This window comes from Trematomus bernacchii, unplaced genomic scaffold (assembly GCF_902827165.1).
Source record: "Trematomus bernacchii unplaced genomic scaffold, fTreBer1.1, whole genome shotgun sequence".
NCBI classification, from domain to species: Eukaryota; Metazoa; Chordata; class Actinopteri; order Perciformes; family Nototheniidae; genus Trematomus; species Trematomus bernacchii.
Window position 1 is genome coordinate 14,747,394 of NW_022988043.1, and position 22,672 is coordinate 14,770,065.

At 39.9% G+C, this 22,672-nt stretch overlaps 1 protein-coding gene across 1 annotated transcript; it reads left to right on the plus strand.

Annotated features, from left to right (window-relative positions):
- Window positions 1-1,150: 1,150 nt before the first annotated feature.
- Window positions 1,151-20,719, plus strand: scarf2 (scavenger receptor class F, member 2). The gene is made up of 11 exons (XM_034118641.1): window positions 1,151-1,820; window positions 3,912-3,970; window positions 4,061-4,162; window positions 4,894-5,413; window positions 5,904-6,122; window positions 6,323-6,451; window positions 6,767-6,870; window positions 8,434-8,548; window positions 8,878-8,975; window positions 15,768-15,923; window positions 16,992-20,719. Exons 1-11 carry the CDS (start codon window positions 1,711-1,713, stop codon window positions 18,218-18,220), a joined length of 2,841 nt encoding a protein of 946 aa, XP_033974532.1. The 5' UTR covers window positions 1,151-1,710; the 3' UTR covers window positions 18,221-20,719.
- The last annotated feature ends 1,953 nt before the right edge of the window (window positions 20,720-22,672 follow it).

Consider the following 22,672-nt stretch of genomic DNA (forward strand, 5'->3'; position numbering starts at 1 on the left):
ACAACTAAGGAATCATATAATTCATAAATTGTCAAAGTATTGATTTTATGTTTGCAGGAAATTATGATGAATCACCTGTCCACTAAAGTGGACGTCATGCATCACTGGCTATATTTCTACAATTCATACTGTTATTGCTACTGTTCTTCTTGAAAATACTTAATTTGCAATATCTTTTTGAGCCGTAAATCAATATACTAATGTTATTATAATGTAATTTTAAGTTTGCACATCTTTATTTATCATTTTTTCCAAATGTACATATCTTCATTTCAAACCTGCATACTGTCCACCTGAGTGGACATATAAAACATTTTCTAAATTTGAAAAGACTAGATACAAATAAACTAAAGTTAAAATCTTGTTTTTCATGCCCCAAGAGCAATACAAACACTTGGTTACTGAGGTTTTCATAATTCATGCATGAAAGGGAGACCTACGTTTTTCATCATTAATTTTAACTTATAAAAGCTGTACAATCTTGGTCACGACTGTTTTCTGTTTTGAATGTTAATAGTGGGTTATGTTGACATGTGGTCGTTCCAGTAATTAAATTACACAGGGGTTATAACATTTTGTAGAGGGTATTTAATACCTTTAAGTCCTGAACCCATGTGATGTTTTCTGTAAGAAAACAAGATACCTTGTGTTGTGCACTTTCCATGCATGTCAGCATTCATGAACAATGGTTCAATGTTATTATCAATCAGATGTAATGAAGACAAAATATGATATTTCACCTGCTAAACAGGTGGTTAAGGGTTAAGAGACCTTGCACTTAGTTTAATGTAGCACAGCCTTGTGCCCAAATGTATCACTTCACTGGTGTTAACAGATGGGGGAGCTGTTGACTAACGTAGTTAATACACTGCTGCCCCCTCCACCCCCCAAAAGGCACACACACTCTTACCATCCATCAATTATATACTACCTTAAATAAGTGGAGGTTCTTAGTAGGTTATTAAATGCAAATCATATTTAGCTTTAACTCTGTCATTTTGTTGCTCTGATGACAAATTGGGCCACACTACATTGTTTTAACCGGGGCCATTAAAGCTACCCTGTTGCACACAGGCCTATGTACATTTGGTGGCGCACGCATGGCGCACCGAGCCAAAGATAGAGTAACAAATCAGGAATTTCCCTCCTGCCACTCCTGAGAGCGCAAGAGAGGACAAAAGTTACGGATTAGACGCTTCTCCTCAGAGAGGAAAAAGCGAAAGGCAGCTGATTCGCCTCCATTTCTTTGTCAATCAGCATATCTAAACGTTTCCACGCTCCTTCAGCACATTGTTTTGGAAAACAAATTGTTTTATATAATTTTGAGTCTCGACTCACGGGCTATGCATTATGAACTATTTTAGAACATTTTGTGGAATAAACGGGGCACTGTCGGAAAACAGCATTTATCAAGAATACTGTGATTTGCAGGTTTCGGTTTTCGGACTTTTCTTCGGCTGTTCGGTTGGGATTGCTGTCGCTGGTCACTTATTTTGCCTCTGAGTTTCTGGGTGTTCGTAGGTGGCTGCAAGAGTTCTCCAAACACCTTTTTGGACAAGGATTTGATGTTTACCCAGCAGATACATCTGGATTATGTGCCTACAACTACTCGGATTGTTTAAAAGCCAGTGAAAAGCCATCATCATTACTTTTCGGAGAAGGGAAATGCGGAGTAAAAACGGCGTCTAGAAGGATGCTGCTGCTTGTACAATGGAAGTGAAGAACTATTTTGCTGTTGTTGCGGTGGTTTGTCTGTTCTTTTGCTCCAGTTTCAGCCAAGAACTCAACCCCAAAGGCAGAAATGTATGCAAAGCACCTGGGTAAGCATCCACGCAGAACAAGATGGGTTTATAATATTTGTTGTTTATTCAAATCAGCGTGTTGTTAGTTTTCCTTGTTTCCTTCATTCTCCCTTGCTTCAAAAGGCAACTTACTTTAAAACAAGGAGTTGAGGTTAGGTTGCACTAAAATAAAGTTATAATCTCATTCCTGAAGTCAGTTGCTTAGTTATAATGATTTTTTCGGATTTTGCAGAAGACATCAATAACTTGATAAAGCATTCACATTTGTTTACAGTGTTGGCCATATGCACGTATAACGGTTTTCGGCAAAGTGGGGAAATGTAATGTTGTTATTTGAAATCAACCACTGACTACCTACATTTAACTTGTATTATTCAAGCATTCTTATCAACATACATATTTGATGCATTACTTTACGTTGAACACGTTGTTTTCTAACGTGTTGCCACCAGTATAGCAGGAGTCCATTGAAGAAAGCAGCTATACAGATGTGTACATCTGGAACAGGATGTTTTTCAATGCTCTGTAGGGGCGCTCTCGTTGACCTTCACAGTATTCGTGGCACCGTTTGATAACACATTGTGGTTGTTAATACATTTTTAGATTTTATTTTAACATTTTCACAATATTAAAGCAAAAAACTTTGGTGGAAAGTTGATATTTATTAATTAAAGATAAACGAAGTGAAAGGATTTCAATCTAATTAACATCTCTCTTCTTTAAAAGTGAAAGGCTTCAAAAAGCATCTCTTGATGACCTCTTACAACTTGTGGATTTCTGGTGTATAAAAAAAGAAAAGAACCTACGTCCACAATTGCTGACTGCAGCAGCCAAACGTTTTGGACTGATGTCTATGAATTTTGTGATTGTGGACAGAAGTGTAATCAAGGCGTTATTCTCGTTTGTGCTATAAAAGATAAGAGTGATAGGAAATCATGTGATTGATATCATTTGTTTCTTGTTAAAAAAAACAGAAACAGTGCATTTGAAAAGCCAAACAGTGCATATTATCATGCAGTCAGAATGAAAAGTAAAGTCAGCAAGACCTGACCTGAAGTTGTGTTGTCATCTCATATATTGTTGTGTGCTTTTCTAGGCAACAAAGAGTCATTTACAAGAAACATAATGCCCTTTTAGTGATGTGTGACGTTTTTTTACCTGATATGCAAGTTTGACATTTTGCCCCCCTTCCTGTGTTCAACGTGCATTGCAGTGAACTCTTCGCTCACCACTTACCCATTCTGTTTTAATTTGTTCTGAATTGAATGCAATGCTTTCAACACTGATGCCTAAAAATAGGTTTTTCAATCAGTTAAAGAGCTGCTATTGAATTTCTTGGCAAAGGCAGTTGATACGTGTGTTATGTAATAATGAAAAGCAAACAGAAATGAAGCTATGCTTCTAAACACCAAATTAGTTCTAAACAACAGTGAATGCAATCTTTCTTTTTTTTGTGCTGGCAATGATTGATGTGGTACAGCTGCTGAAAGTTCAATCCAGTTCCACATTATGCACATAAAATGAAAGTCCTATTTAGAAACCATTTTTATTCCATAACAAGTAAAAGCATACAGAGCTTGGACCTGTGATCTCTTCGAAGTGCCTATTTTGGCAGCATAAAAAACAGTGCAGCTCCTTGCTCATTGACTGAAAGCAAACTGCCATATTCAAACACTTAAGGGGAAGCTGACGTGTTGCATTGGCCCTGCAGAGGTCAAAGGCGTGGGAGGAAGACGAGACACATCCGTTCTTTCCTGACAGGCCTTAAACTTGGCTGCTAAATGTTGTCTCTGAGTTTTTACATTTCCCCGTAACACACCTAAAGAAACTAAGAAACCACACAGACTCAGGGGTTATCAGCTTTTGAGTGAATGGGCTGTATGAGAATGGGAATGACCTATATACAGATAATTATACAACCATGTTGTAGGCACATGTGTCATGAATGCCCTGCATACGTTTGCAGAATTTGGCACCAGCCACATCAATATAACTGGGAGATCAGAGAGGCATGAGTTGGGTGTGGATGCTGTCGTTTTGATATGTGTTTGTTTCATTACAGTTTAGCCATGTTCTTCATTTTTTTCAATCCCGTAATTTATTTTCCAGATCATCAGGATTTGTGTGCTGCAGTGGATGGGGGCAGCTAGGCGTTGAATGCTCGACACGTATGTACCGCACAGACATCATTTATAGGGTACATGTCATACAGTTCATTGTACCAGTTGAATAATGTGTTCAATTCTTCTTTACCCAAGCTCTCTGTGAAGGCAACTTCACCTGCAAGGAAAATGAGGTGTGTGTCAGGCCGAATGAATGTCGCTGTCGTCATGGATACTTTGGAGCTAGCTGTGACACTAGTAAGCACGTTTTTACATTTTTTAGCAGCGTTTCTGCCTTTTGTCTCTCGTCCATGGTTTTTAAAGGTTAATGTTAGTGGCATGGCTCTGGTTGGCAATGTTTATTTTTTATATATAAGTTTACAACTTTGTTCCAGAGTACAATATCTAAACAACTAAAGTCTTCCTGGGTTGGAATGACTTATGTTTATTGGCAAACCTGGAAGTTCCCTCGGCAAAAAGCCAATGTGGGCAATGTAGTGTCAATTGGATTTGTGTTCTTGTTGATAATAAGAACTTTTGCAAACTAAATATTATGATACTTACACATTTTTTAGCAGAATAATATTCACACATTAACAACACTTTTATGATGTTTGAAGAATAAATAAAATTGCTGTTAGCTGTAGTGGTGACCACCACTACAGCTAACAAAAAGCAAAGAAATTCACTTTTCTCGTAGAACAACATGTTCATTGTTTTAAGCTTATGTTAACAACAGACCCTACTTCAAGCAAATAACCAAAAACACATTCACCTATTGAGTCCAAGTCAAACAAATACTTGTACAATCGTAAACATTGCACCTGTCCTGCATGTTAATATTGCTGTTTGGATCATGTAGCCCTGCTAGGCACAACGCACATCTGAGAGAGACATTATCTTTGCTTTAGACTGTCACTTTGTTTTGTATATTTGACAAGTCACATTAGTATTTACCATTTCCTGATTACTCTGCTCTCTAACAACAGAGTGCCCTACACAGTTCTGGGGCCCTGACTGCAAGGGAAAATGTCAATGTTACCCCAACGGCCAGTGTGATGACTTGACTGGCGAGTGTACCTGCAACCACAATCGTTGGGGACCTAACTGCGAGAATCCTTGCTTATGCAAAAATGGCAAGTGTGACCAAGAGACTGGCAAATGCACATGTCACCCGGGCGTCTGGGGTCCCCAGTGCAATAACAACTGCCACTGCACCATCAACTCTGTCTGTGATGCAATGACGGGCCGATGTATGTGCAATCCTGGTTGGATGGGGAGGACCTGTAGAACTCAGTGTAACTGTAACGGCTCACCATGCGACCAGTTCATGGGGCGCTGCCAGTGCCGGGAGAGGCTGTGGGGCCAACACTGTGAGCGCTACTGCCAATGCATCCACGGCAAGTGCAACCAGGCCGACGGTTCCTGCACCTGCACACCAGGGTACCGTGGGAAGTTCTGCAGAGAACCATGTCCTGCCGGATTCTATGGTCAAAACTGCAGGAACAGGTGGGGGAAAAGACTTGGCAGAGAACAATTGTAACATGTAAAAAAAAAGAGGTAACACTTTTACAGATGCCTAATGTTCAATGTTCTTGTTTGATCCATATCATGGTGTGGTTTTAATAGGAAATAAGATTTTATATTTGCTGCAGTTGATAACCCTCAAAATGTCTCAGTGTTTTACTTAATGGTGCAATAATAAAGTGAGGTTTGGGAGTTGGTATTCACATTACCCATAATCGTCAGCCAACATTCAAAAGCATCAGGTTAAGTGTTTTTACCTTCAATGGACTGTGAAATTCTCACATGATACAATTCCTTTAAAGTAAAAAGAACAGGGTTATAGTTTAATGCAGTTATCTCCCAATTAAATGATAATTGATGCAACAATGAAAGGGGTTAAGGTAAACTGTTTTACTTCATTAAAATATGATGAAGGATCTTTCGTGCAAACCTGATAAATGACCTTTTTTTTCTTCTTCCTTGCTGACCACAGATGTGGGCACTGCAAGGGCCAGCAGCCCTGTAAGGTGACGGAGGGACGCTGCATCACCTGTGACCGAGGTTGGAATGGAACACGATGCGACCAGCTCTGCTTAAAGGGCTACTTTGGTGAAAATTGCCAGGAAGTATGTCCCGTCTGTAAAGATGGTCACCACTGCGATCCTATTCATGGCAAGTGCTCTCACTGTAACGCTGGCTGGATTGGGGACAGGTAAGACAACACGAAAATATTTAGTTTTTCTGTTAGGTCTGCATTTTTACATTGAGCTATGTCATTTTCAAAGTTAAATCATTGGTTCCTTTAAGTAGTAGCTACTGTAATATTGTTTTCCATACAGTAATAATGTCTGTGACGCATATTTCTTAGCTTGAAAATTACTGTAATCATCGAATTCCTTTTGTGTATAATAGGTGTGAGGTGCGCTGCCCCAACGGCACATATGGCGAGAACTGTGAGAATAACTGCAGTCACTGTTTTAACGGCATCTGTCATGTTGTCACCGGAGAGTGCTTGTGCGACCCTGGATTTTATGGCACCTAGTAAGTCTTAAGACACTTCATACGCAAAAAAACCCTCAAGTTTATGCTTTGCAATACAAAGAGAAATTGGTCCATAGATTTGTATTATGTTTTTGTCAAACACTTGAATAATTTGAGAATTACATAAGCAAAGCATGTGTTTTGGGGCGTGTTGTTACAGATACTGATAAAGAATACTCTTTAAAAGTGGGAATGATTTAGCTTGGAACAAAAAACTGATCCCATTCATGACTTTTCTCACTTTCTGCGTCAAATTTCATGCATCTGTCAGTTGGATTGAACATTAAACAGATGTTGTTTTTGTCTGTACTCAAGCTGCAATATGACCTGTCAACCTGGCCAGTATGGAGTAAACTGCAACCAAACCTGCTCCTGCAATGACAAGAACTGTGATCCTGTGTCTGGTGCTTGCCATCTCCGTAAGAATGTTTTATTTTCTCTAAGGACATGCAAATGCTTTTTAGATGCAATGTTTTAAAGGTATTCCTGTGGATAGCAGTTGTCAGAAACTAGTGTTTTTCCAAATAACGTACCTTTTCAGAGACACAAAAAAACAGCTATTTTATTACTTTTATTACTCATACCAAAGGAATTATAACTTTTCTGAACTGTTTGTCCAAAGAGCCAGATGCCACTACTGCTGCCTGTGTATTCAGTGTCTCATAGTTGGCTGGAAACACTAAGTACCAACAAACACTTCTATTCAGGTCAGCATGTGTAGTGGGAGAGTTAACTTAGCAAGGCCTTGATAGCGTTTCCAGACCCAGACCGCTGTCCTTTTTATGGCTGTGTTTGTTGGCTCTGTTCCTGTCCAGCCAGAGAGAGAGGGAAGAGAGAGCGAGAGGAAGAGGAAGGAAGAAGAAATACAAATGATGATGGAGAAAATATAAGAGGAAAAAGAGAACTTGGAAGGGGGACAAAAAGCTGAGAAAAAGGTGGAGTGTTTGGAAATAGGAGCTCATTGTAGGCGGTCAGGACGAAGTTGTTTAGGATACAAAGGTAGGAATGGTTTCAGCCAGTAGACATCATGGGCAGTGGCAGTTCGAAACCATCATGAGGTCTAGAAATTATGTAAGTGACAAATTGGTTCATTATCCAATGACGAAATGTTATTGATCTGTGTAACTTCAAATGTTTTTGAGCAAGGAATTGTGTGAAGACGCTTATCTCGTTTCCTTCAATAAAGGATAGTGCCATCTACTAAAGGAGATAAAAGGGAGGCATTGAAGGACCTTTTCTTAGCATTTAAGGAATTTCCTATGCATTTCACCGCCTCCATTGTCACTTTTACATGACTTCCCCATCCATACCGTTTCCCAATCTGTATCCAGCTGTGAGCACATAGCAATGACAACATGCCACGCCCAGACTGCCTAACAATCCATCTCATATGTGACAGTGTAAAGGTCCGAGGGCCGGCGCCACATAAAGCCATACTGATGGTTTGCTTGTCTTCTGGTGTCATCTGTCCATGCTAGCGCCAAAGGCAGTAAATGCTTATGCAATACAGCACGTATTATCTCTGGGGTGTATCCCACTTGAAGAGGGAGGGGTGTTTAATAAATCATCGATGACTTAGGAGTGGGAGGCAGGGACGGGTGGGGGGTTGCTTGCAGGAAATCAGCAATGAAAGCACAAGTGGTCCTGTGTCTTGAGGGAGATAAGATTAATAGTGAATTAATGGTAGTGAATTTCAGCCTGTTGCAGTATTCCCCAGGGATGCTTCATGTCATCAGCTATTGTTAACACAGCTCTGTGCTTTATCTTTATTATCAAAGCCAACCATCACATTAATAAAGATCATATAGAGTTAGCTAAACACTCTCCTGAAGTCATTTGAATTCACTTGTACAGTAAATCATGACAATTTGCTAAGGTCTCTAGTGCTAGTGATGACAGAGAGAGAGATTTGTTGAAACTGGCATTAAAATGTTGCTGCGCCAATGTGGCACACCCATGATTCCCTGCTTCTCGTCTTTCAGTGCCCAACCAGCGGATGGGTGTGATCGCGGCTGGAACCTTGGTCTCTTTTCTACTGATTGTCCTCCTCTCACTGCTGTGCTGCTGCTGCCTGTGTCGACACAAAGAAGACCACAAGTGAGTGACAGATAGTTGTCTTCACCTCTATGGCCGACACAGGGGCTCGAATTCCTAGTAGGAGGCTTGACCTGGTTATGAAAATAGAGGAAAATATTTTCTTTCTACTCTATCTCACAGGTACCAGGTTGTTAAATGAATAAATGCATTTCAATTGTATTTCAAGTGCTTTTGTATATTGACATTACAGTGTGAGTAGCAATGTGAGCAGCCCCAGAGCCCTCAAAAGAGGCATGGGACCAGGTTTAATATGCCTGTTTTGAATGATTCATTTGGATTTCCATGCCGTCATCCCTTTTCAATCCTGACCAAGACATCTCTACCAACAGCAAAAAAGCCAAGCGGATCCTGTGTGGACGATTCAGCCGAATCAGCACTAAACTTCCCCGTATTCCACTGAGGCGACAGAAACTGCCCAAAGTTGTCGGTAAGCCCCAAAACTCTTCCTCATATCCCACAGCAGGGCTGCCTGAAGCTGCTGTGTTTTATGTAATCATCCTCTCTGGTGATTTTACAACACAGGCTGCTAAAGCCACATCACTCATAGCTTCATTAAAGTGGCAATTGAAAATATTTTTGCTTTGAGTATTTATCATGAGGTTAATGTTGATTGCACAATGACAAAAGAATAACAAATGACACATTGAAATGGCATTCTGTCTAACCCCTAGTCGTGATCTCCCCTCAGCTCAACTCAACAAAATGGCTACAATAACTTTCCCCAATATCAACCATAGTAGCTATATTAATGGGTGTTTTAGTCCTTCTTTATCATAGCACTTAAATCAGGGCTTTGATTACTGTTCTTATGGTAGGATTATTACAATTTCTTTCTTGCTTTGGACAGTAATGTTTGCCAGGCTGCTAGCGGTAGCTATGTTGCTAACAATATATGAACAATTAAAGCTATATACCATTTCATATGTCAACAAACGTACAGAAAATATGTTATTACTGTCTCCGTTGCGCAGTTTGTTAGACAAACGCAGTATGCATTTATGTGTTGCTGGTAGCTTATCGAAAACAGAAAGTGATGTGTTTGTCTTTGTGACAGCGGCACGAACAATAATATCACTCTGAAACACTAGAGGGGGGAAATCTGTTGCCACTTCAAAAGCCAATGCATACTTATGACAGACCAGTAAATAAAGGTTATTTAGACTTGACATGAAGGTGTCAGATGATATAAAGTTGTTTCACAAGCTCTCAGTGCTTTTATACGTCTTCAGCTTATCACAGCAGGGACAATGACAGCAATGCACAGCAATCAGATTTACCATTTTCCCTCAGTCCTCTTAGATGATAAATAGGGTTGAAGAGTGTATGGTGGCTGCCAGGCGAGTATGGGGTTTCATTTGAAAGGAATGCACTGGGTTTAGAGCCCCTTATTATATTTGGCACCCTCAAATGCCATGTGTTCATATTATTACAACCCTAAACTGGGGCTTTTTTTTCTCCCCATTTTCTTTACTTCCATCATCTTCTTCCCCAAGTCGTTTTTTCTGGGACTGAGGAGAAGGCTGTGTTATTAAAAGAAGGCCAGTGGTTGTCGGGGGGCCCGGGTGGTGGTGAGTGACGCGCTATCAAAGGCCGCACTGTTTGGGTGGACGCTCTGCTGCTCCATGCGGAGGTCTCGTGGTCTGTGACAGATCTGTCTGTGACCCCAGTTCTTTATTCACAGCCAACAGAGAATATATGATTATTTAAAAAAAGAACACTACACACAATGCAAAATAGCTACTTAAATATATAAATGTTGCCCCTATAAGCTATGCTATATCACCAAAATGATTTCCCTCTTCTGATAATACATGCAAATGCAAAGTAAATTAGTTGTTATTTCCTGCATATCAGAACAGCAATACTGTTCAACGACTTTATGTAATTTCCAATATTTTCAAGCATGGAAATATTCATCTTACTTTACAGACCTACGTAGAAGCCCATTTGTATTAACTGTGCAAATGTTTTTACTTACTAATTGAAGTAGGAGATTAATACTGTTTACCTAACAGCACTGACAGAATATGGGGATGACATTTGCAGTATTGCTGAAGCAATTAGTCATTTATTGAATGATTGCATTGACAGAAAGTTGATAAACAGCAATTATCATAATCGATTTATTGTTAAAAATCATTCATCAAGATATAAACTCAAACATTCTCCGGCTCCGGTTTGTCAACTATGCTGCACTCGCCAGTTTGTTAAATTAATCTTTGGACTGTTTTCTCTGACAAAGCAAGCCAAGGGAGTGGGTAACGGGAACATTTTAATGGGAATCTTTCTCGAACGTTCTAGGGAATCTTTTTCCAATGTTTTAAGTTTCAATGATTGACTGGTACCAAAAATACATATTCAAAGTGTTACACAGCAGTTTTCCTAGCATTGCTTCAGTTTAAACATTGTTATGAAGCAGTCTAATTAGATTTTCTTTAAAGGGCTCTCCTGAAGTCAGGGTACTGTAGAAGAAGTTGATGACCGGGTTTCTTTTCCATGTCTGAGCAGCATGCGCCTCCTCAGCTATTCTTTAAGCTAGTCCCAATTATGCCTCAGTCAAAATGCAATACTGGGACAGACTTGCCTTTGTCATCACAGTGTGGGACATTAATACGCTTGTTTATGGAGAGCCTTACCATGTGAAGCAATGTGCCAGAGGCCTAAAAAAGCAACGTCATCTTAGCCAAATGTGTTTTTTTTTAAAAGATTGATCATATAAGACAAGCTTGTGCCAATCAAATGACAGTTCAGACATCAATACCCAGTCAAATCTATTACTAGTATGCATCTCTGTCATCCTTTCTGGTTTGTCCTATTCAAATGTTTGCTTCCTTGCTTTCTCTTGGATTACCCGCAGAAGCTTGGTCTGCCAACATTTTAGAAACCCTAACTCTGACTGGGGCTACACAGTCCTGCACACATGCATTCCAGAGGGGGCCCAATGGGGCTGGAAACAGGAAGTGGTCACATTTACCCCAGCCCGTGTCAGAACTGTGATTTATCCACACCAGGGTCAGTGGCAACAGATGTGGCAAGACAAAATAAAAACGAAAAGGGGGAAGTATAGGAAAGTAAGACAACATTTACCTCTCTGTTAGAAAAGGAGAAATAGCTACACGAACCTCTTGGCAAAACTAAGGCTGTTTGTTTGTAGTTTGGCATTCCATTCTAAACATTTACCCCACGCCCAACAGATTCACGTCTGTCCGGCATTCCTCACATCCTTTGTGTCCAAATGTTTCCCCACGGGTAAGGGTTGAGAGCAGCGCCACCTGCTTTTTTTCATCTCTATTTATCCTGGGAAAGTTAGATGGAATTGCAAATGTGTTTGCAGCAACACTCAACCATACATTCGTGCAGTTGTGAGATGCCTAAAGGAAACTTTCCCACACCCTGAAGTCCTTCTTGAGTGCATTTAACGAAGTGGCAGTACATGCTTTCACTTATCATTATGAAGTAAAAGTTAATTGCACAATGTAATGGCTGTAGATATCATCCATGTTTGACTTTTCCTTTTAAGCCTAATTCAACAACAAGTTGTTAAGTAATATGTCTGCTTTTAGGTTGCAAACTCCCCTCACGATAAAAATACTTGACATATTGCATCATTGCTTAGCCACCTAGCATTTTATTAATGCAACTAGCTAACAGTAGAAAGGTAGCGAAAAGATGATAACTTTGAAAACTTTACCCGCCAAAAAAAACGAGGCAAAGAAGGGGGAGAGTTCATCCTCCTAAGGTAGATCAGTATACAACAAAAGCTACTTATGACTACTACCGTATTTTTTACTTTGGCCTGCAATGAAATGGAATGTCTCTATTTATTTCCGCTTCTATCAATGTTTCTTGATTTTGACGGACATCTCTGCTAGCGTTAGCATTGTTGCAAACGAACAAGTCGATCAATCTTGGTGTTTAGAATAAAACCATTACACCGAAAATATGTTGTTTATGTCAATGTCTATGTTGCACAGTTTCTTTGAAAACAAATGTTGTTTGTCTGGTGTTGTTCGTAGATTTGAGGGAATTGTTCTGACATTGGCACCAACAAAAACACAACTTGATTCTGATTCTGAGAAGGCTAGATGGGAAGAAGTTGTAAGGTTTTCTGTTTGGAATTTAAGATGTTACCAAGGGGAAAAGGGCAGTTTGAGATTTACTGTACTGTATGAGTAATTGTGATTAACTGTCAACATTGATAGCTATTGGCCATTTTGAATCTCACTAGGTGTACTCTTTGTTTTATTTGTAGGCAATCCTGTCACCCGTCCCTGACACAGGCTATTTCAGGCTGAAACACATTGTTTATTCTTTTTGCCAACTCATTTCCCCTTTTATTTCCAGATTTCAACAACTCGACCAAGCATTTGAACTAGCCATGTTCATGTCACATCCCAGCTCTCTGGCCTTAAGACTAAGTCTGTGACCCCCACCCCCCCACTGAGCAACTGTGGTGGCAGAGCTCTGCAGCTGGGACGTGTAAATAATGCCCTGTTGTGCGTTAGCCTCCATGAAGGGAGGGATCACAGTGGCGTTCCAGTCTGCAGGACAATCTGCCCCACTAGACCCACAGTCTGGACCTCAAGGGCAGCAGTTGTTCATCAATGTTCACAAGTAATGTCATAAAATACCCATGTGCTGGCTTGTTGACTAACTTAACTGAAGTCTTTGTATACGTTAGCTGCTCTACATTCCTCAGTCACTCTCTGCCTGCTGCTGCACAGTAAAGAAACTGACAGTTAAGTCAGGGAAAATAACCCTGTCTTATTCCTTATTTATTCCTCTAATTCAATGAGGGCAAATATTATTTTGTCAACAACACCTATGGATACATAGGTTGGATGTTATAGTCTTTTTTGTAGCCACAGCAGTCCAACAACTACTGCCAGGGCCGTCCCTACAGCCAGATCACGCAGACTGCGTGGGGCCTCACCTTGCGGAGGGGGCCTCATCTTGCGGAGGGAGCCTCAACACCTATGCGCTTATGCAGCGCAATTAGTGTGGCGCGGCACAGTTTGGCCGCTGCGAGGCCCCACTAGCACCCCCCCACCCCGTCGACGCTCGCAAAACAGAGGGCCTCATCATATAACTTTGCGTGGGGCCTCACGTTGGCCAGGGACGGCCCTGACTACTGCACATGTAGGAAGAGCAGGGTGGCATTATTCTGGTAAACAGGATATCCCTTAATAATCTCATAAATGTGGATGGAAGTCCACTCTACATTTGTATCAAAACACATGCTATTTTTGGTCTTTTAAGCCCCTTTTACACACATATGTACTTGCTTATTGTAGACATGTTGCACCTGTGTTGACATTAGCCTCCCTACAAGTAACACAAAGGCATTGGACTCCATAACTCAAACATGTAGTTCAGAGGTTTAAATGACTTGTTTTAGATAAATGTGGTACAATATTTTATAGGATCAGTGTAGCAATACAAATTAATCTAATTCTTATTTCCTAGTATGTCAGCTAGACTTTTAACATATCTTCTATCTGAAGTAGTAACATACAGATACATGTTTTTAAATATAAATTAGACTCAGCAGCTAGAAACCATGACCATGACTAAATGTGGTTGTTGTTTGAGAAAATGTTCAAAGCAGAACAGATAGTCCCATGGTGCGAGGCAGACGGATGGACACAGGAAGCAAGGGGATAAACATCAGGCTGTAATTTGATGAAAAATAAACCAGACATGTTTATCTTACACGTTGTGGTGAGAGAAACCTCTAAACAGAACCCTTGCTAAAGTTATGAGTTTCAATTGTACTATTATTATTTGATTTAGTTGTTAGTTGCCTTTTAAAAGTGTATGCATATCAGACACTTAAACTGCGTACGCATGGAGAATGTATCTGAATCTCAGATTACAGATTAAATACAAAGTAATTGCAGTCTTCCTTGTTGCCAAGTCTGCAAAGATCTGGCAGTAAATCACTTATCTTTAGTTACAGTCAAACAACAACAGCTATGAAGCTATGAAGCTAGGATTTGGTACAGTTTGGGGATTTCTTCCATCTTGGGGATTTATTTGATGTCCAAACAATTGGATGCACCCATGTGTCATGTAAACAGGAGCATCTGATGTGGTCGGTCATGTCGAGTTAACGCCCAGGACACTTTAGGCCAAAACTCACGCCAGCTGGGGAGATCAGCCGCAAGTGTTCCTCAGAAACCACAGCTGTCTTGAGACTGAAGGGTCAGCAGAATGCTGCAGTGTCTGACAGGGAAGGAAAACAGAGAGAGAGAGAAAGATGACCTGACCTACATTGTTAAGGGAGAGGATTCTCTGGAAGATGACGAATGAACACATCTGCCTAATGGCTAAAGTACAGAATAAGACATCAACATCAATGTAGCAACATTTTAACTCTGGATCAATACTTAGTAGTATATCAGATATTATACCTTTTTTATATTTCAAAAACATATTGAAAATCATACCAAATGTTGCGTTTGAAAGGAAACCCTCACATCGTCAGAAATGTGAAATATGTACAGATGACGTGTTTCTCCGTGTTTCCAGTCTTCTTGTAAGATAAATAAATCATGTATTAATTAGCCTTCTAATTAATGAGATGCTTATGATTCCAATTTGGTCATCATACTCAAGACTTGTATTTCCAAATCTGCTAAACTATCCCTTAAACTAAATCTTTTTAAGAATAGTTTTTCCCTTTTCAAATCCTTTTATTCATTAGATATGATTTAGAATGTCATAGATTGTGAAAATAAGAATACATGTTAGCTCACATACTCCTTTATAAAGTATTCATTCATTTATAAATGATTACATTATTTAGTTGTGTGGGCCAACAAGAACTCGCAGTCTTTCGAAAATAAAATGGTGGTAGGCATGGGTTTTTCAGATAATGTGTATCTTGTTTGATGGTCAGAATGGTGTATCTTGTTTGTCTTTTGACTTGCTAAGATTCTAGGGGAAACTTGATTCACTTTTGATAACAAGATATCACAATAATAAACACCTCATACAAAAATACTGTAATTTCCTTGCAAAAGCCCATTATGTTGAAGCTTTGGTTAACTTAATTTCAGAACCAATACAAAAAAAAAGAAATCAGACACAGTAAAACCAACACTTTTGACATCTCTGCAGCAGTTGTGAGTGAGTGAGAACAGACTGTTGTTCTTGTAACATGGTACAATACCCTCTGCCTGACCTTTTGGCTTCTGCGTTTGTTTTCTGTTCTCAGTAGCCCACCACGACCCAGAGAACACCTTCAACTGCAGCTTCATCGAGCCCCCGTCAGTGGCCGAGCAGCCCTCCCCCTCCTCCTGGTCGTCTCAAGAGTCTTTCTCTTCCTTTGAGAGCGGAGACGAGGGGCCAGTTTACAGTGTGCCCCATGAAGGTGAGTCATCGCTTGAATAAATAAACAGTTTAGTTATCTCGTTATGACGCACATAAATCCCTAATTTGTCTTTGGCATGTAGGAGCCTTTGCATAAACACACACATGCTGATAGACATTGTTTTTTCTGAAGTCAAGATCCCCAACTTGACTCATCGGCTTCTGTAGATCTCATTAGGGAGATAGTTCCTTTATCATATGCGATCTAGGCCCATGTTTTTGCTCCGAGAATGAGGAGAGTATAAACAGGAAATGGAATGGTCAAGTCAGCACATGGCACAAATCCAAACAATGACTAACTCCTTGAAGTTTGATGGGAAAACACCCATTTAATCAGTTTCTATTCTGGAAGTCTGACAGTGCAAGTCGGGTTTTGTATCGGGGATTGTTGTGTGTGTTGAGTGATTGATGGGTTTTTAGTGTTGTCTAAATAGTTTGGTTTGGTTATCATTCTTCTTATGGTTGGTTCAAGGGCTTTGAAACAATTGATTTTGAGTAAAAAGTCTTGGGCATAAAAAGTATTGTTGTAAACATCACAAAAGGGTTCTGAAATAGAGTTGATAGGATCTGGATCCGGGCCTCTCTAGCCTTATGTGTTTATAAAGTAGCAATTGAAGTGGTTGAGCTTTACGTTTTTTAAATAACATGTTTTATTTCCTTGTGGAAAGAGAAAAAAAGTCTCCTTAACAATGTAAACAATGCTGCTATTTCCGAATGTCACATATGTAAGCCATTGTTTTTGAAGACTCAGATTTAAAAGCTTTCCTTAATTAATTAATGAACACACTAAACTTGTAGCATTTGTATTGTAATGTCAATTACAATCTGTAAAGCATACAAAATATCATAGACACGATAAATATCCACTATATTGAAAGTTGGTTGACATTAACTAACATCGGCCTTTATAAGCTAGTGATCACACAATACCAAAAAAGACCATATTAGCAATCACAAGTGTATTGTCAATAAGCTATGTGTATTTGTAAAAAATATATATTTAAAACGTACTAAGTGTGAATACTGTATAGTGTTGACTAATATCTGTTGATCTTCTAATGATCCACAGAATCTGTGCATGAAAGCAGAGATAAGCGCAGCCCTAGCCCAGCAGCAGAGAACCCAGAAGATGAGGACGATGCAGGGGAGTACACCTCCCTGAAAGACACCAGTGTCTCAAAACCAGAAGGCAGTGAGCAGCCCCTGCTCAAGTCCTCTGACAGTGAAGGCTCCACCAGTGGCTCTGAGTCCAATACTGCAGCCCTCTATGCCCGCATCGCCCGCCTCTCCAAGCAGTCCAAGGAGGACGATGGCAGCGGCAAGGATGGAGATGGCACTCCTAATCCAGAGGCAAAGCGAAATGGAAAGCCACCACCTTCACCTGGCAAGCCCAAACCACGTCCTCCAGACCCCTCCACTAAGCCCAAAGTATCGTGGATACATGGAAATACTACAGGTTCTCCCCAGCCAGAGCAACAGGGGCATGGGGGAATGAAGGCCCTTGCAGTGCCAAAGGAGAAAAAGAGGAGCTCCAGCACTTGCTCAGCCAGAAGCGAGGAGCAGCAGAAAATGAAGGAGAGGAGCCGTGAGCAACAGAAGAAACAAGAGGGGAAGGAGGCGGACATCAATGGCTCCCCTAGCAAACACAAGCCTCTGCGAGGCAAGAAGTCTGGGGATGAGCCCAGCAGTCCCAGTCACATGGAGCACATCAATGGTGTTGTGCAGAATGCCCTCAAGAAGATAAGTAGCTTCCACAGCACCTCACCTGAGAAGAAGGGTGCTGACATTCCAAAGGAGACCACCAAGGAGCCACCCAAGAGCCCCAAGGTCATCCACCCTCATATGAACTCTGAGGCTGCCACACTCCTGGCTGCTCAGCTGAAGGAGAAAACCCAAAGCATCAACAGGAACGAGGGGACAGGTTTGACGAAAACCAACGGTCTCTCCACACCCAAGGGAAACCGAGAAAAGCCAACACCTCCACAGAAAGCCAAGAGGACCCCCTCCAGCGGATTAAGCCAGCAGGGCTCCACCAAGCCCTTACTACCAACTTTAAACAGCCTCCAGAAAATGGTGGCTCCAGTCGCCACCGACCTTGGGACCCCTGAAGCCAAGAGCCCGGAGAAGCAGGACTTGAACGGCTCAAGGGCAGGGGACCCGATGTTTGATCCCACGCCAAAGAAAACTCCCATGAAAAAGCCACCAAGGAAGAAAGGCAAGGAGGGTACTTTGGATACATCGGAAAGTAAAACGCCCCAGCAAAAGACAGCCATCATGCCACCACAGGTAGTGAAATAAGGGTTTTTAAAGACAAATGACCAACGTGTTTGATGGATTTCAAAGAGACTAAAATGGATTTGTTGTAAGGTGAACCACATCGTTTTTCAATCAAGGGACATTTTCTATGTAAGTGTGTTGCGACTCCAGGACCAGGAGTGAGAAATGCTTTTAAATCAAGGGCGTAATTGAGTCAAATTGGTGAGTTGTATTATTATGATCTCTATACACCATTGTATTACATTTCAAGGATCCTTTATCATATAACGACTATGCAACATCCTCCATAGTTCATTCATCTCTATTCCTTTGCAGTATTTCCACCACTATATTTATATATGGATTGCTTTTGTGGTTGCATAACTGTAATTCTCTATGCAGGTGTAGGAAAGAAAGCTATTTTTTATGTGCGCTATCCAAAGGTACTAATGGTACTTAAAATAACCAGAACATTTGATCCTTTTAGGATTGCAAGCTATTTTGCTTTCTTTGATTTGTTTGTGGACCAAGATGCATTAATACAGTTCAATACTTGTCGATTAAGAGCAACACTTGAAGTGTGAATTGTTGGAGAATTTCTTCAGCAAAGAAATAACCTTTTTATGTTCCTTGGCTATTTTGCTATTATATCAAAGTTTGATATACCAAAATATAACGAAACATTATTCTTTGAACAACTTAATTTGACATCCCGAGTATGCCACATTTAGGATCTAAAAGTCCTCTGTTCTTGTAAGTCACACTTAATTGACATTGAGTTTTAGTGTTGATCTCAAGGCTCTTCCCTTAGACCTTTTTTTCTTTGTTGGATTTTAACACTTAGCTCTCCTTTGTTTAACTCTGTCAGACAATGTTTGTAGAAACCCAAACAAATGCTTTGATTTATCTGCAAAAAGGGCTGCTTTAAACCTCTTTCATACTTGGGCTAACACCAAATCACTAGAATGTGCTCTTACTGTACGATTTATTCAGTCAGCTAAACCACTAAACCAAAAATAAAATCCCAAGCTATCTGATCTCCTCACTTTGTCATGCTTAGAAATCATTTCAAACGGACTCATTTCTCTGTACTACAGCAACATCCACAGTGTATCTATGCTGTATTTTAGTAAAACATACTACAGGACACCCCGTAAATCAGATGCAGTAAATATTTTTGTTAAAGCAATAACTGTTGGTAGTATTCTCGACAGATCCGACTACAAGAGGAGACTGCCATGTATCTTTATCTGCTCTTTTAGTTTAGTCGAGAAACTAGGTCAATATCCCAAACTGAGCTACTCCCTTTCACATGAATTTGTTTATGCCATCAGGGAATTAAGTGGAAAAAAATCTTGTCAAGGATGTTTTGCCCCTTTATGATCGTATTATCTTAAGCTAGTAGACTTATGCTAAAGTAACAGGATGCTTTGATTTTATTTGTTTTAATGGTAGGTCTGTAAGGTTAAGTGGTACCATGCCTTGAGCTTTAAAATGTGCCTCAACTGTAGATCAGTTTAAGCAAAGAAGCCATGTTTGCCTTAATGTTGTTGCCAACTTTTATTTCAAATGTAGATCCTAAAATAATTATACCAAAAAGTTGGTGGGGTGGAATACTTGAACTGGAATAATTCAGTTTTTGTCACTTATTGGTGGAGAGCTATTTTGAAAGTAGCATGTAATCATGATTGCTAAACAATGGATGATTGTTATGGTTATGGTGATTATGGCATGTTTGTTAATATGCCATTCGTATGTTTGCGGCTGAAGAATATTTTAAATTCAAAGCTAATTGAATTTTTTTCTTGGTTTTATGTGTTTATATCAAGGTACAACGCATTTCTTTGGTTATTTTTTCAACATTTTCTACTTGTATACATTGTGTACTTTTATTATCTTTGTAAGCTGTGCTTATATGACCTTTGTAGTTCTGTTTTCCTTGGTGTAAATGAACTGGCTTTCATGTTGTATTTGCTTTTCCTTTTTCCTTTGTTATGTTGCTTATTCTAAGCTCTGAAGCAAACCTACAGTATGAGTACTTTCCACCTTGTAAAGTTTACATTGGCTTTGTAATTGTTCTCTGTTGATGTTATTGTTTGTTTAACACTTAACTGCATGACGCAGATTGTAATTATACGGCATTAATAGCTGCACCGGAAATCTGTAACCTTTTTGTTCCCTTCAGATGTTATGATTGCCCCCATAAATAAGATAAACTCATACGGAAAGGATTGTACAATACTACTATGATACCACTGTTGAAATAATTGCATATACTTAAAAACATAACTTTGTGTTATTATGAAGTGGCAATTTTTATCTGACTGGCCCATGCCTGTTTTTATAGGTACACAGTGCATTTTTGTAAAGAAGGGCCTGAAAAACTGCAGAAACGTTACCAACTGTAAGGTATATTTTGTCTTTTGTGGTTTGTGTTTAGCAACATTGATTTCCATATGTGTAAGGGTATTAAATTGGTGTTTTCTCATTTACTTCTTTGGAATAAAAAAAGCAATACATGTAGCTCTATAAAAAACAGAACTTAAAAATCCATCCTCATTTAATCGCTTTGCAATGTCATTCATCACACACTAATTGACCTGATACATTCTCATGGGGGCATGCCCTCTCCTTGGCATCTTCTCCAAATGTCTTGTTCCTGTGTACATTCAACTAATAATAATATGGGTAATATGCCACATACATCTCTTATTGTATCCTTCAAACAGATTCATTCTAAATCTGATTGATATTTGACCCTTTCCTGTGACTCTGGGCTACCGGGACGTGGCAGGAGTCCGCCAGAGTCATTGGGTCACAGCGGCTCTTCAAAGAGCCTGAGGGAACCAGGGAACTGTTCATATGGCTCCTTCAGGATGCGGGGACAAGAGCTCCTTTCATGAGAGGGGGAAACAGTGGAAAGTCTGTGCTAAGGAGTTAATCACGCGCTGCATATGTGTCCTCTTTTGGCGGGGAGAAGAGGGATATAGCAGCACTGGGCCGCAAGGCAAAGCAGGAGCATGAATGGATGGATATAAGCATGGATGGATTGGTCATGTGATGGGTAATTGAAACCAGAAGGCGAAACAACTTTGTCTACTCTTTTGACATGGTGTTCTACTTACTGTGTATATGTGGGTTACTAATACAAAATGTTATAATGATTTTTCTCGACCCGCTTTAACTTTGAGTCTGATTTATGATCCACTTTTTTTTTTCCCTCAGAGACTTGCCTGTTACTATTTTGCCTTGTCTTGATGTTGACAACCAAGGGCTGCAATTGGACCTTAAAGGTAGGGTAGGTAAGTTTGAGAAACCGGCTCGAGATCGCTAGAATTTGAAAATACACAACCGGAGAAAATCTGCCACTTCCTTATAGAGCCCCTCCTCCAACACACACGAACGCGCACATGACCAATGAGGGCACGAGATAAGTTTGTGCACAGATGGAAGGCTGACAGGCAGGTAGGCCATCCAGTTATTTTAGCCGGGCCGGCTAAAATGATTGGTCGTACTTTTTACAGTATTACGGCTTCCACAGATGACATTTTTTTATGGATTTTTTGTCAAAGCACTTAAGATATTCATTGCTATCGGGATGTTAAGAGCATTCCATGGAATATAACAAAAAGTGTATCTCGAGCCGGTTTCTCAAACGTACCTACCCTACCTTTAACAGACTTTTCTAAAAAGATGTTTAACTAACGAAAGTTTGCATTTCTTCTTTTTCTCTAGAGCAGATCTAGCAATTGAATGTTGACACTTAGTATGTAGCCTTTTTAGCTATGGCACTTTGCTAGCACTTTAGCTCAAAGGTTGGCAATGTCAGTTGTTTAGCTATTTGTATCTTGTTAAAATTGTTTTAACAACTTCGGAATGGATTGTCTTAAAATGTTGTGTAGTTATTCATGTCTTAAATCTTTTATTCATGGGTTTTGGGTGCTGAATCATTATGCCTTTTCTCCTTGGACCACCATGACGTTAGATTTGCCATTTTAAGTTAAATATATCAACTAGCATACTATTTAATGGATTGCCATAGAATTGGGTTTGGACATTTTAGGACCCTGAATACTTAATTATAGTACGTTTATTTTATCTAAAATGTTAATGCTATTGACATTCTATTCAGCCTAACCTGTATTTTAAGTTGAGTGCTAATTAGCTATTGATAGCATGCTAACACACTAAACTAGGATAGAGAACATGGTAAACATTATACCCACATAAACATTGCCATTGCAGCATGTTAGCATGCTGGTGCTAGCAGTTAGCTCAAACAACCAATGTGTACAGCCTGAGTGGTTTAAGTCTTTCAATTTCCTCCCAGCTATAGACCTGGTCTTGATTCTCAAATCACTTTACGCTTTACACTCTTATAAGGACCATCAGCCTAACTCTAGCCCCCCCAACCATCTCATTTTTCATGTGACAATGGCTTGAAGTTTGATTCATTGCCAATATGGAGAGGAATGTTGACACAACTGCCTCCAT